The 11434-nt window shown below is 53.2% G+C and overlaps 1 protein-coding gene across 2 annotated transcripts; it reads left to right on the forward strand.

Annotated features, from left to right (window-relative positions):
- The first annotated feature begins 7474 nt into the window (after positions 1-7474).
- On the forward strand, positions 7475-11095 carry GJB5 (gap junction protein beta 5). Of its 2 annotated transcripts, none has more exons than XM_066372098.1 (2): positions 7475-7610; positions 10014-11095. In XM_066372098.1, exon 2 carries the CDS (start codon positions 10035-10037, stop codon positions 10830-10832), a length of 798 nt encoding a protein of 265 aa, XP_066228195.1. In that variant the 5' UTR covers positions 7475-7610; positions 10014-10034; the 3' UTR covers positions 10833-11095. The 2 variants fall into 2 exon arrangements, with proteins under 2 accessions (XP_066228195.1, XP_066228196.1); XM_066372099.1 differs by having other exon boundaries at positions 7484-7610; positions 10017-11095.
- Positions 11096-11434: the final 339 nt, after the last annotated feature.

The following is an 11434-nucleotide window of genomic DNA, read 5'->3' on the forward strand; positions in this document are numbered from 1 at the left end:
TTTTATAATTTTATTGACCAATGTTACCCCAATAAAATCAATAAATAAATAACAGAATCCAGATGTGAGACTTGGATTTGCATGCAAGTCGTTTATTTGGGAGGCGGTCCCAGAAAATGGCAGCATGGGGATGGGAAGTGAGCCAGGGAAGGGAAGGAAGCTGATAGAGGGTGTTACCTCTACGGACAACTGAGCTGCATCCTGCTGGGGACCTTTGGAAAGACTAGGACATGAGCCTCACAGTTATCGTAACTGAAAGGCAAGGAGACTGGAGATTTGTCTCCTAACTTCCATCAGCCAGTGGTCGAGGGCAGTGCCCTCTCCTGAGTAGAGTGAATAGAAACCATCTGGCCCCACAGATCAACTTCTCTTGTGCCCCAGGACCAAACATTTTTCGTCTTTTGGAAACAGGAGTTTTGATGGTTAACTGGCAGGGTACCAGGCCACAGCGCTCACACTGCCCTCGGCCTGCTGCATTCAGAAGGGAGCCAGGGCGGAGGGCTGGTCTCCAGAGAGAGTCCAACCCCCTTATCTCCCCATCCCCATACACATCCATGAACAGGGAGAATTGGCAGGAAGTGGGGAGGCCAGGGCCTCTCCTGAAGTTGAGGCTGCGGAAAGAGTCAACCTGAGCCAGAACATGTTGAAAATGACAACAGGAGTCAGGAATGCCTGGGCTGAGAACTGAGAAGTCATAGAGCACAAGTGGCTCTCCAATGGCTCCTTCCCTTCTGTCTGAGCATGCTCAGATGAGCAGAAGAAGTCAAGTCATCTTCAGCCCTGATGCCTCTGCCCACTGCCCCGCCTTCCTCCTTCCCTGGCAAGGTGCAGGCTGCACTTGCTCCGCCCACTGCCTTCTAGCTTCTGTCCCCGCCATTCTGCGGAATTACCCCTTACTCTGGAATTACCCCTTACTCCCACAAGTCATCAGGAACCCCAACTTGTCTTTCTGCAGGGGGGTTTCCTGGGTAGCTCTTTCAGACGTTCTCCCTCCCCTGCCTGCCCTGGTTTCTCTACCCCTAGCTGTTTTTTCCCCTCCCTGGGCAACTCTTTCTTGCCTGCTTCTTAAAATGTTAGTGCTCCCAGACCTCTGCCTGGACCCTTTCTCTTCCAGGTCAGCTCATTCTCCCAAGGCCGCCTTGTCCACCCCAGTGGCTCCCACCACCCCCTCGGCCTGAGGATGTCAGCCATTGCTGCCAACTACTAGCTCTGGACAGTCCACGTGGCTGTCCTCCACACCCTCTCACCTGACACATGAAACACTGACCTCGCCAACCCCCAAATATCAGGGAGGAACCTACACATCACCTTACCCTCTCCCTTCAAAAACTTGCCTTTCCTCCTGCATTCCTTACTTCTGTCAGCAGTACACCACCTGCCGATCCACCAATAGAGCAACCTAGGAACCATCCTGAGCCTTCCTCCCACCTCTGCGTCTGATCAGACCCCAAACACCGCCAGTTGTAGTTACCAGCTCTCCCCAATCCCTCCCGCTGCCTGCCTACATCATTGCAGAAATGTTTTTCATGGTCTCATGGGCTTCCTCTCTCCAACAGAGGGAGCTTTCTAAACACAAAGTGACCTCGTCCACAGCTTCCACGTTTGTGCGTTTGTATACTCACTACAATGTTTTTGTTTGGCCCCTAAATCACTGTGGTGCTTTTGCAGCCATTCACGGACGCGCACAGCGCGGTGAATAATGTGAGTCACGGACGTGCGAGATCCCAGATGAGGACGAGCAAGGCGATGCTCTGCCCTCTTGTCTCCGCTCTGGTACTGAAAACAAATGTTTTCTTTGAGGTCAATTTCTGCCACTTCTTCACGTTTTTGTGGGTTTAGGGCAGGGGTCAGGAACCTTTTGGGCTGAGAGAGCCATAAACGCCACATATTTTAAAATGTAATCCTGTGAGAGCCACACAACGACCAGTGTATGTTAGGCATTATCCAATAAAAATTTGGTGTTGTCCCAGAGGACAACTATGAACATGAGCGGTAGGAAATGAATGGATTGTAATACATGAGAATGTTTTATATTTTTAACATTTTTTTTTAATTAAAGATTTGTCTGCAAGCCAGATGCAGCCATCAAAAGAGCCACATCTAGCTCGCGAGCCATAGGTTCCCAACCTCTGGATTAGGGAATGATTTTGCTGTTTGACCTGGCCCCAAGCATAGTGCTGTGTGCTGTCTGGCGGATGGAAGGGCAGGAAGGTTGTGATGAGCCTTAGGGAGAAAACTCAGGTGTGAGATGAGCTCAGGCACCAGTGATAGCACTGCTGGCCATGCGTTCGGGGTTAATATTCAACAACATATATATACTAAATACGGTGTCTTGGAATAGAAACATACATAAAACAAGGTTATGTATTATTCAGTTGATGAAAGTGGTGCCACCAGGGGCTCGCAAGAACCCACTCTGTATTTCCCCCCTGGCAAAGCTTCAGTATTTCCTAATTCAGTGTTTGTCGTGACTTTTCACAACATAACTCCCATAAATAATGAGAATCGACTTTGTCAATCTGACCATTCCCCCAGGCCTCCCTCTGCACACAAGACAAATCCAAACTCCATAGCATAGTGTGCCCAGAGGCGGATTTAACGGTGGGTGCACCAGGCATGCACCCTGAGCCCCGACTTTGGAAGGGCCCCGCAAAACCCCAACTTTACACTATTTTCTAACGTAAGGGGCCCAATGTTTTCTCTTGTGCCCAGGGCTTCAACTGATCTTAATCCGCCTCTGAGTGTGCCAGGTCTTTCAAAATGGAGAAAGTCCTCACTGACCTTCTAGGCCCCTGGCCCTTTGGCTCCTCACCATTCCCCAACCAGCCCATGCTCTAAAGCAGGCTTCCCCAAACTGCGGCCCCCTGAGGCCATTTATCCAGCCCCTCACCACACTTCCAGAAGGAGCACCTCTTTCATTGGTGGTCAGTGAGAGGAGCACTGTATGTGGCGGCCCTCCAATGGTCTGAGGGACAGTGAACTGGTCCCCTGTGTAAAAAGTTTGGGGACCCCTGCTCTAAAGCCTTGTCTTCCACAGACACCTTCTGCACATGCTGGCCCTCTGCCTCATCTCTTGGTGATCTCCTACACATCCTTCAAGACCAGCTTCAATGTCGCCTTGTCTGGGTCTCCCTCTAGCAGAACTTCTTTGTCCTGTGTCTCTTATAGCCCTTCTCACAATGTTGTGCTTGATCCATTGGGGTGTCTCCTCTCCCATACTTGGCAATTGTTTTCTGGGAAGAATGTGGAGGGCACATAGACGTGTGCACCTGTCTTGGTAGGGTGCATGCATTTCGTATATCATTCACTCAGTAAACAGAAATGGAGCCCTAACCTGCAACCAGGCACCATTCTAGGCACCAAGGGTACAGCAGTGAACAAACCAAAGCACCGTCCTCTGTGTGGGTCACACTGTGCCCGTAGGTGCACACATGGGACTGTGTTGTGCTTGCTGTGAACCTGTGGTGTTTGTGGCTCTTAGACACACTGTCTGTCGAATTCCAGCCCTATGTGACCTGCTGATGAAGGCATCTTAGAGTTAATGAGAGCCAGCAGGCTATGTCCATGCCCTAATGAGAAACCCTCCCTGGGCACTCCCTGCCTGCCCTCCCCACCTCTCCAACAGTCACTGCCTGGCCTAGGTGTTGCCTTTTTAATGCAAAGACAATATACATCCACATGAGATTCTCTCTGGTGAGTACATCTGTCTTCCCTCCCTTCTCTGCCTCCTTACCTCTCAGAAAGAAAAGATATAAGAATAGGAAAAAGGGGTGAAAATCACTTTTTGTGAGTACCCACCATGTGTCAGGTATGTGTGGACAATTTACATACATCAGAGATGGTTGGAGGAAGGGCTTCCTCTGTGCCAAGCACTGCCCTAGCTGTGCCTCCATTGGCTGGAGTGATAAGGATGCCACTTAATCCCACTCAGTAACTTTTCAGGATGCCCCTCAGGGGTACAACATGTCTCACTGCACAGCAGAGAGATGGGGAGATTGCCCAGATCTAAAAGTAACAGAGGTGAGATTCAAGTCCAGCAGTATGACACTCCAGATGCAGGGTCGTGGGTCCAGATGCAGGACCGTGGGCCCCAGATGCAGGGCCGGGGGGCCCAGATGCAGAGGTTCCCTACCTTAAGGCAGTTCCCTGAAATGCCTTCCCCATCTAATGGGAGGCACCTTCTCTGGGCAGGAGTTGGCAGCTCAGCCTCTTCCCACTGGAGCTCACCCCCCCCCCCACGCCTTTCTTACATCATTGGTGTGTTTTTGGGCCTGTCCCAGGCTGGGAGACCTGCCCTGCCTCTCTGATCCTCTCTTTGTCTGCATAGCCCAGTATCAAGCACAGCACCTGGCACACAGCAGTGTCTCAGTGACAATTCTTTAATTTAAAACAAGGGTTAGTGGACTTCTATCCAGGAGAAAGCTGCACCCCCAACCCAACTCTAGCTCTCCCCCTGACACAGGACAATTCAGTTCCTCCCCGTATGTCTCTGGTGCCTTTCAAGCTGCTGCCCCAGCGCTGGAGCTCACAGGAAGTGAGTCTGAGTGCATGTCTACAGCCCATACCAGAACTACTATGAGGTGGTGTCCCCCAACGCACACGAGGCCACATATGTTTGCAGCTATTAAGGATCGCCCTACGCAGGCCCCATGAACGCACGTGGTAGTGCGGGAGGATCCCTGCTACAAACGAGGGTGCCTCGCTGGCCATGGGCACACTTGAGGGGCCACCACCCACGCAGCACTCGGCTGGCTCATGTAGTTGCCCTGCTGGTTCTGAGCCCAGAGACTCAACACGTGGACCCTGCACACTGAATAACTGACCTCTTTCCCTCCTTGACCCTACCCTCCACCCCAAGCCCTCTTTCTCTCCATTAGCTATTCCGAGATTGGGTCATTCCCTCCCACTCCCCACCCTCACCCCGATATCAGAAGAAGCTATTATCCCAGGCACACGTATTAACTCAAAAGCCTTGCATCTACCACCAGCCACCCCGGAGATCCATTATGGACACATATGGATACGTTTCCCCAAACACACTCATGTAGCTTCAAGTTCCCTGGGTGCTGAAGACGCAGGCGACAGGTTCTTCCCTCGGGCAGCTCCAGGCCTAGTGAGGACAACAGGAATAAACAGTTGACAAAGCAGTTATTGGTCCTTTGACAGTATGAGGGCAGAGTGAGGAAGGTGGGCAGGAAGTAAGGTCTTTGGCAAGAAGAGTGCAGATCCCGGACTATCTTGGTGTATCAAAGAAAAGGGGCATTTAACTGGGCTGGGGTGGGGGCAGGGGGCAGGTCATTAGGCCCCTCCAGGTTAAGAAGCTTCCTGGGTGACGGGGAGATGCGAGGTTTTTTTGGAGGGAAGTTTCATAATAAAATCATAGCCTGTTTTGTTAAAAAGACACATACCCAAAACACTGGACATTCCGCCCCATTCTTCCCAACACTAGCTCACTGGGTCCCCTGTCCCTTCAGTGCTCAGAAAGCACCTATTTCCCACGTCAGGATGCCTAGGGCAGCCAGCGAGCTGAACCAGGGGCCCCCTTGCTTGAGGAAGGGCAGGCGAGGTGTTTGGGACTTCCCACCCTCCAACGGTTCCCGGGTCAGGAAGTGCTTCTGCTCCCCAGCAGCGGGCCCTCTGCCTGTAACTGCAGCTGCTGCCATCTTAGGCTCTGCGTCTCCTCCTACCCTCTGGGAGAGACAGCAGTGTTCACTTCTGGGGCCTGATCCACCTTTGTCTCAGCCTCGAGAAAGTACCACAAGTGCCTCCCTGCAGGCAGCCCAGCAGTCACCCCATTTACTCCCCTTCCAGTCTCCTCCTCCTGCCTGTCCCAGTCACCACAGAAATGCTAACATCCCTGCCCAGTAGCCAGAGTAGCCTGTAAAGTTCCCCTGTAGAGGGTTCCCCTGTAAGGGCCTCCATGGCCCTGCTGCAGAGACCAATGAAGGTGTGGTTGGCTTTAAAATAACAAGGGTTTGTGGAAAGGCCTGCGTGGTGTTTTATTGTGCGTGTTTTTTTTTGGGGGGGGGGTTGGTATTTTTCTGAAGCTGGAAACGGGGAGAGACAGTCAGACAGACTCCCGCATGCGCCCGACCGGGATCCACCCGGCACGCCCACCAGGGGGCGATGCTCTGCCCCTCCGGGGCATCACTCCACCGCGACCAGAGCCACTCTAGCGCCTGGGGCAGAGGCCAAGGAGCCATCCCCAGCGCCCGGGCCATCTTTGCTCCAATGGAGCCTTGGCTGCGGGAGGGGAAGAGAGAGACAGAGAGGAAGGTGGGGGGGGTGGAAAAGCAAATGGGCACCTCTCCTATGTGCCCTGGCCAGGAATCGAACCCGGGTCCCCCGCACGCCAGGCCGACGCTCTACTGCTGAGCCAACCGGCCAGAGCCTGCGTGGAGTTGAAAGTAAACAGCAGCCCTGTAGAGGGGATGGGCAGTCATCCATGCAGGGTTGTGCTTGGGGAGGAGTGTGGCTCTGATTGCGAGGAGAGGGGGTAGCTCTCTATGTGACTGGTCATGCACTCAGTGTTGGGGCACAAAGACTGAATTAGATCCTGGCACCAGCAGGATGGTGGGGAATGGGGAGCTGTTCCCTGACATCTTTGGGAGGCTGTGCAGCTGGTAGGAGACTTATTAGCTGGTAATCAAGATCAAGTTGGTGAGTCCCTGGGAGTTGGTGAGGTGCTGTTCCACTTTCTGCTCACAGTAAGCCCATAAAACGTCTATTGCTGTGGATTGACTTGCTCATTCAGTAGAAGAAGGGTCCTATCTGGAACAAGCTCAGTTAAGATCAGCTATTCCAATACAATCTGATGATTATGTAGAAGTTTGGGGCCATGGAAGCCCAGAGATGGGGCCCTGAGCTATCTGGAGCAGCAGTCAGGGATGGCTTCTTGGAGGAGGAGGCCAGGTGAAGAAAAAGGTGAGAAAGGGGCATCCAACTGGGGGCATTTGATGGAGCAAAGGCATTTAGGCTGACTACAGACTGTGAAATTCACAGCATTCCCAAAGGTAACCGACGACACCGCCGTGAGAATGAAAGCCTCTGAGAAGCCGCAGAGCGAGAGGAGGATCCGGAGGGCAGAGTCCCAGGAAGTTCCAGTGGGCATTTCCGAAATTTCAGAAATTTCTAGGTTCCTCCCATACAAGACCAGAGATGGGAGAACAAGCAGGTGGTCAGAGTGGACCTGTGATTCCTTTTCACGGAATTCCTCTGGCTACTTCTTGGGAAGAGACCCATGTGCTAGTTTCCTTGCTGGGACCCCCAGGACCTCAGGGAGCCTGTCTGCAAAGCCTCTTGCTCTAAGGATGAAATGGATGCCAGGCTTTTGGGCTCAGCACCTGGGAGGAGAGAAGCCCTAGGTTTCTGGGCCGCATGAGAAGCAGTCTGGGACGGCTGAGGCCCAACCAATGGCCATGCTAAGTACAGCTCCTCCTCTTCCTAGGCCAGCGACACACCCAAGCTGCGGCCCACTCACAGGCTCTGTCCCAGGAGCAGGCTTCCCTAAACACCTTCTCTGGTTCTGACATGAGTTCTAGCTGCCTGCTGAGTCCACTGCCGGCTGTCAGGAGCCAGTACTCGGAGAGCCCTGAGGAGTAGCCACTCAGGTAAGGCCATCTGTATTTAAATGTACTCTGTCCCTTAATTCACCTGACAGAGGGAAACTTCTCTGGTGGAGAGGCGGGGGAGGTGGCCTGGACCCATTGGCTCCCCTGGGTCCTGGTGGCGAAGGAATAAAGGGTTCCTCCCTCCTCGGTGTTGCGTTTTTCCCACTCTCCCCAAATGAGCAGAGGCGGGAGCCAGGGGTTGAGTGGAGAGGGGCTCCCAGGGGAGCCCGGAGCAGCTAGCTCTGCCTGGGCCTGCACAGCCCCACCCTGCCCCACCCCAGGTGGGCTGGGCCTAGGGCCTTGGGACTAAGGGCTGGAACCTCCCTGTTTGTTTCCTGAGAAGCTGCCAGGAGTTCCACCCACCTTGGGCAGGACTGAGCAAAGACAAGCTGATGATTCAGAACAGGGGCCCCACGTGCAAGTGCAGGGTGGTGCAGACAGAATAGTGCGGAGACAGGGTAGGGAGCGGAGACACCAGCCAGGGCCCACCTGGTATCGGAGGGAGTGGGCACGAAACAAACACCCAGGCAACTTTCCAGGAAAGGGGCCCAGGCCCAGTGTGTGGGCTCTGGAGCCAGCCTGCCTGAGCTTAAATCCCAGCTCTGCCACTTACCAAATGAATCCACCACCCTGTGCTCTGCTTTCCTCATCTGTAAATCAAGAATAAAAAAACATCATACCCTTTCCTGCCGTTGCTGTTGTATAGATTCATGCTAACTGCTCAGAACAGTGCCTGGTGCTGCATAAGCACCCAACAAATATTGGCTCTCGCCACTACCCTGCTCAACTACTGCAGGGGGTCAGGACTGCATGGTGACCTTCACCTGGCCCAGCAATCGGAGGGCATCAGGAATTCCTTAGAGCTAGAGGCTTTGCAGACAGGCTCCCTGAGGTCCTGGGGGTCCCGCAAGGAAACTAGCACATGGGTCTCTTCCCAAGAAGTAGCCAGAGGAATTCCGTGAGAGAAAGTGGGTGCCCCCCACTCTGAATCGCAGTCACATTCCTTAAATGGAGGTGAACCTCATTCCTCCTGGGTGTTCAGCACACCAAACTCACCAGCGGAAGTAACCAACACAGCGTGTCCCATTTTGGTGTCTAGACAAGACTATTCCACATGAGGATGAAAATGGGTTCTGTGGTCAAAGGATTTGGGACAATACTACAATTCTGTTTCCCATTTGGAGACTTCATGTGAATTTATTAAGCATGGTCAAGTAAAAGGAACCTATTTTTTTATTAGTAAATTCATTGGGGTGTCATTGATTAATAAAATTATATATGTGGCAGGTGTACAAGTCTATAACCCCTCATCTGTATATTGTATTGTGTGTCCAGCCCCCCAAGTCAAGTCTCCTTCCATCACCATCTGTGCCCCCTTTATCTCTTCTACCTCTTCTTTAATTTTGCTGAACATAACATTTGGCTATCTTTCTTTTTTCTTTTTTTAATTTATCAATTTTAGAGAGAGAGGGGTAAGAGATAGAGAGAGAGAAAGGGCGAAACATTGATCAGTTTGTTCCACTTATGCATTCACTGGCTGAATTCTGCTCGTGCCCTGACAGGGGATCAAACCCACAACCCTGGTGCAACAGGACGATGCTCCAAGCAACTGAGCTACCCGGCCAGGGCTTGCCTACCTTTCGTGAACACAGATTCCTTTTCTCTCACTAACCCTATGGCCAGCCTCTGGACTAGGTTTCCATGAAACCCCATTTGGGGAAACACTGCATCACCAGACTACTCTAGGAAGCTTATTGTATAAAGAGAACCATTGTCCCTTACGTTATCTTTCAGCTGGATTGCCATTGGCCTTGCTTCAAGTGAGTTGCACCTGGGGCACTGCCTGGATGATAGAACTGAGTGTCAGACCAGGTGGTAGTTTGGGGACACGCTTCCAGCCTCCTCTCCAACCTCATCTTCCAAGTCAAGCAAAAGGCCAAGAGTAGGTTCCGCTCGGGAGGTCTGTCTAAGGGGAGAGCACAGTGCGCAAGAGGAGAGGAGAAGTCTTCCCAAGGCTCAACCCCTGAGCAGGACCAGGGGTGGAACAGAGGGCGAAGGCAGGATGTCCCTCCTACTTATGCCTTCACTCTGCAGGGCTGCAAGACCAGAGTCGCCAGCCCGGGGAGGAATGAGTGGGTCCCTGGGCCCGCCTTCACCCACTTTTATGGGTAGGAGTTGGATTCTGGATTTAACTGCTTACGCTTAAATCCCAGCTCTACACCTAGTAGTTGTGTAACCTTGTATAAACCCTCTAAACCTCAGCTTTTTCCATCTGTAAAATGGGCTTAATGATAGAACTTAGATCTTCTGTGGCTGTGAGGATTAGATATAATGACATGTTTCTGAAAAGTGTTTGGAGTGAGTCCTGTATCAGTGTGGGAAATCATTGTTATTCCCCTGCAGCAGCAGACGCCTTGGCCCACCATGAACTGGGGGATCTTCGAGGGGCTCCTGAGTGGGGTCAACAAGTACTCCACAGCCTTCGGGCGCATCTGGCTGTCCTTAGTCTTCATCTTCCGAGTGCTGGTGTACCTGGTGACAGCTGAGCGTGTGTGGAATGATGACCACAAGGATTTCGACTGCAACACCCTCCAGCCGGGCTGCTCCAACGTCTGCTTTGATGAGTTCTTCCCCGTGTCCCACGTGCGCCTCTGGGCCCTCCAGCTCATCCTGGTCACGTGCCCCTCGCTGCTGGTGGTCATGCACGTGGCCTACCGGAAGGCACGGGAGAGGAAGCACCAGGAGGCAGTGGGGGAGGACGGCGGGCGCCTCTACCTGAACCCCGGCAAGAAGCGGGGCGGGCTCTGGTGGACCTACGTCTGCAGCCTGGTGTTCAAGGCCGGCGTGGACGCTGTCTTCCTCTACGTGTTCCACTCGTTTTACCCCAAATACACCCTCCCTAGTGTGGTCAAGTGTCGCGCGGCTCCGTGTCCCAACACGGTGGACTGCTTCATCTCCAAGCCCTCGGAGAAGAACATCTTCACTCTCTTCATGGTCACCACGGCTGCCGTTTGCATCCTGCTCAACCTGGTGGAGCTGGCTTACCTGCTGGGCAAGAGGTGCCGCGAGTGCCGGGCTGCGAGGAGAGCCAGGGTCGCCGGCGCCTCTTGCTGCAAACAGGACGACCTCCTCTCCGGCGACCTCATATTTCTGGGCTCAGACACTCCCCCACCCCTCTTACCAGACTGCCCCCGAGACCACGTGAAGAAAACCGTCCTGTGAGGGGCCGCCCGCCCCGGGCTGATGAGCCAGGCTCCCGTGGGAAAGGCCTGGGGGCGGGCAACATCTGGCACCTGCCCCAGCTGTGCGGCTTTGGACACCTCAGTTTCCTTTTGTATAAAATGGAGGTGATGCGGCCTACCTCACGGAGTTGTTGCTATGAGGAGGCGTTTAATTAGAGAATAGATGTGCAAGCAACTCCAATGTGTGGGGCCCGTGGTCAGGGCTTAATAAAGTCAACCCCTCCACTGTTCAAGGTGTCTTTTGGTCCTTCGACCATTGTGACCCTTATCAGATCACTGGGTCACTCTCTCTGCCCCTGCAGAGTGTTGTACTTGGTCTAGCCAGGTGAGCGGTCATCCTCTCCCCCAGAAAGTGTCCCCAGCACTCCCGAGGGGGGGGGGGGGTCATGCTGCCTGCTTCTGACTTTATCCCCAGTTGCAATTTTAGGTCTGCGTTGTCTGCAAAGAGAACGGGTCTTAGTCTGTGGGAGTGGCATTTGAGAATAGAAAGTTTATGGACTTTGACTCAGAGCACTTGCAGTCAAGCCCCCAAGTTCTCCTGGGACTCCGGGAAAGCGGCTTCAGCTCCTCTCCAAAAGGGGT

Source organism: Saccopteryx leptura, chromosome 3 (assembly GCF_036850995.1).
Source record: "Saccopteryx leptura isolate mSacLep1 chromosome 3, mSacLep1_pri_phased_curated, whole genome shotgun sequence".
NCBI lineage: Eukaryota > Metazoa > Chordata > Mammalia > Chiroptera > Emballonuridae > Saccopteryx > Saccopteryx leptura.

Bases quoted from the DNA above. Each gene is read 5' to 3' on its own strand.
- GJB5 (XM_066372098.1), top strand. From the start codon at position 10,035: ATGAACTGGGGGATCTTCGAGGGGCTCCTGAGTGGGGTCAACAAGTAC.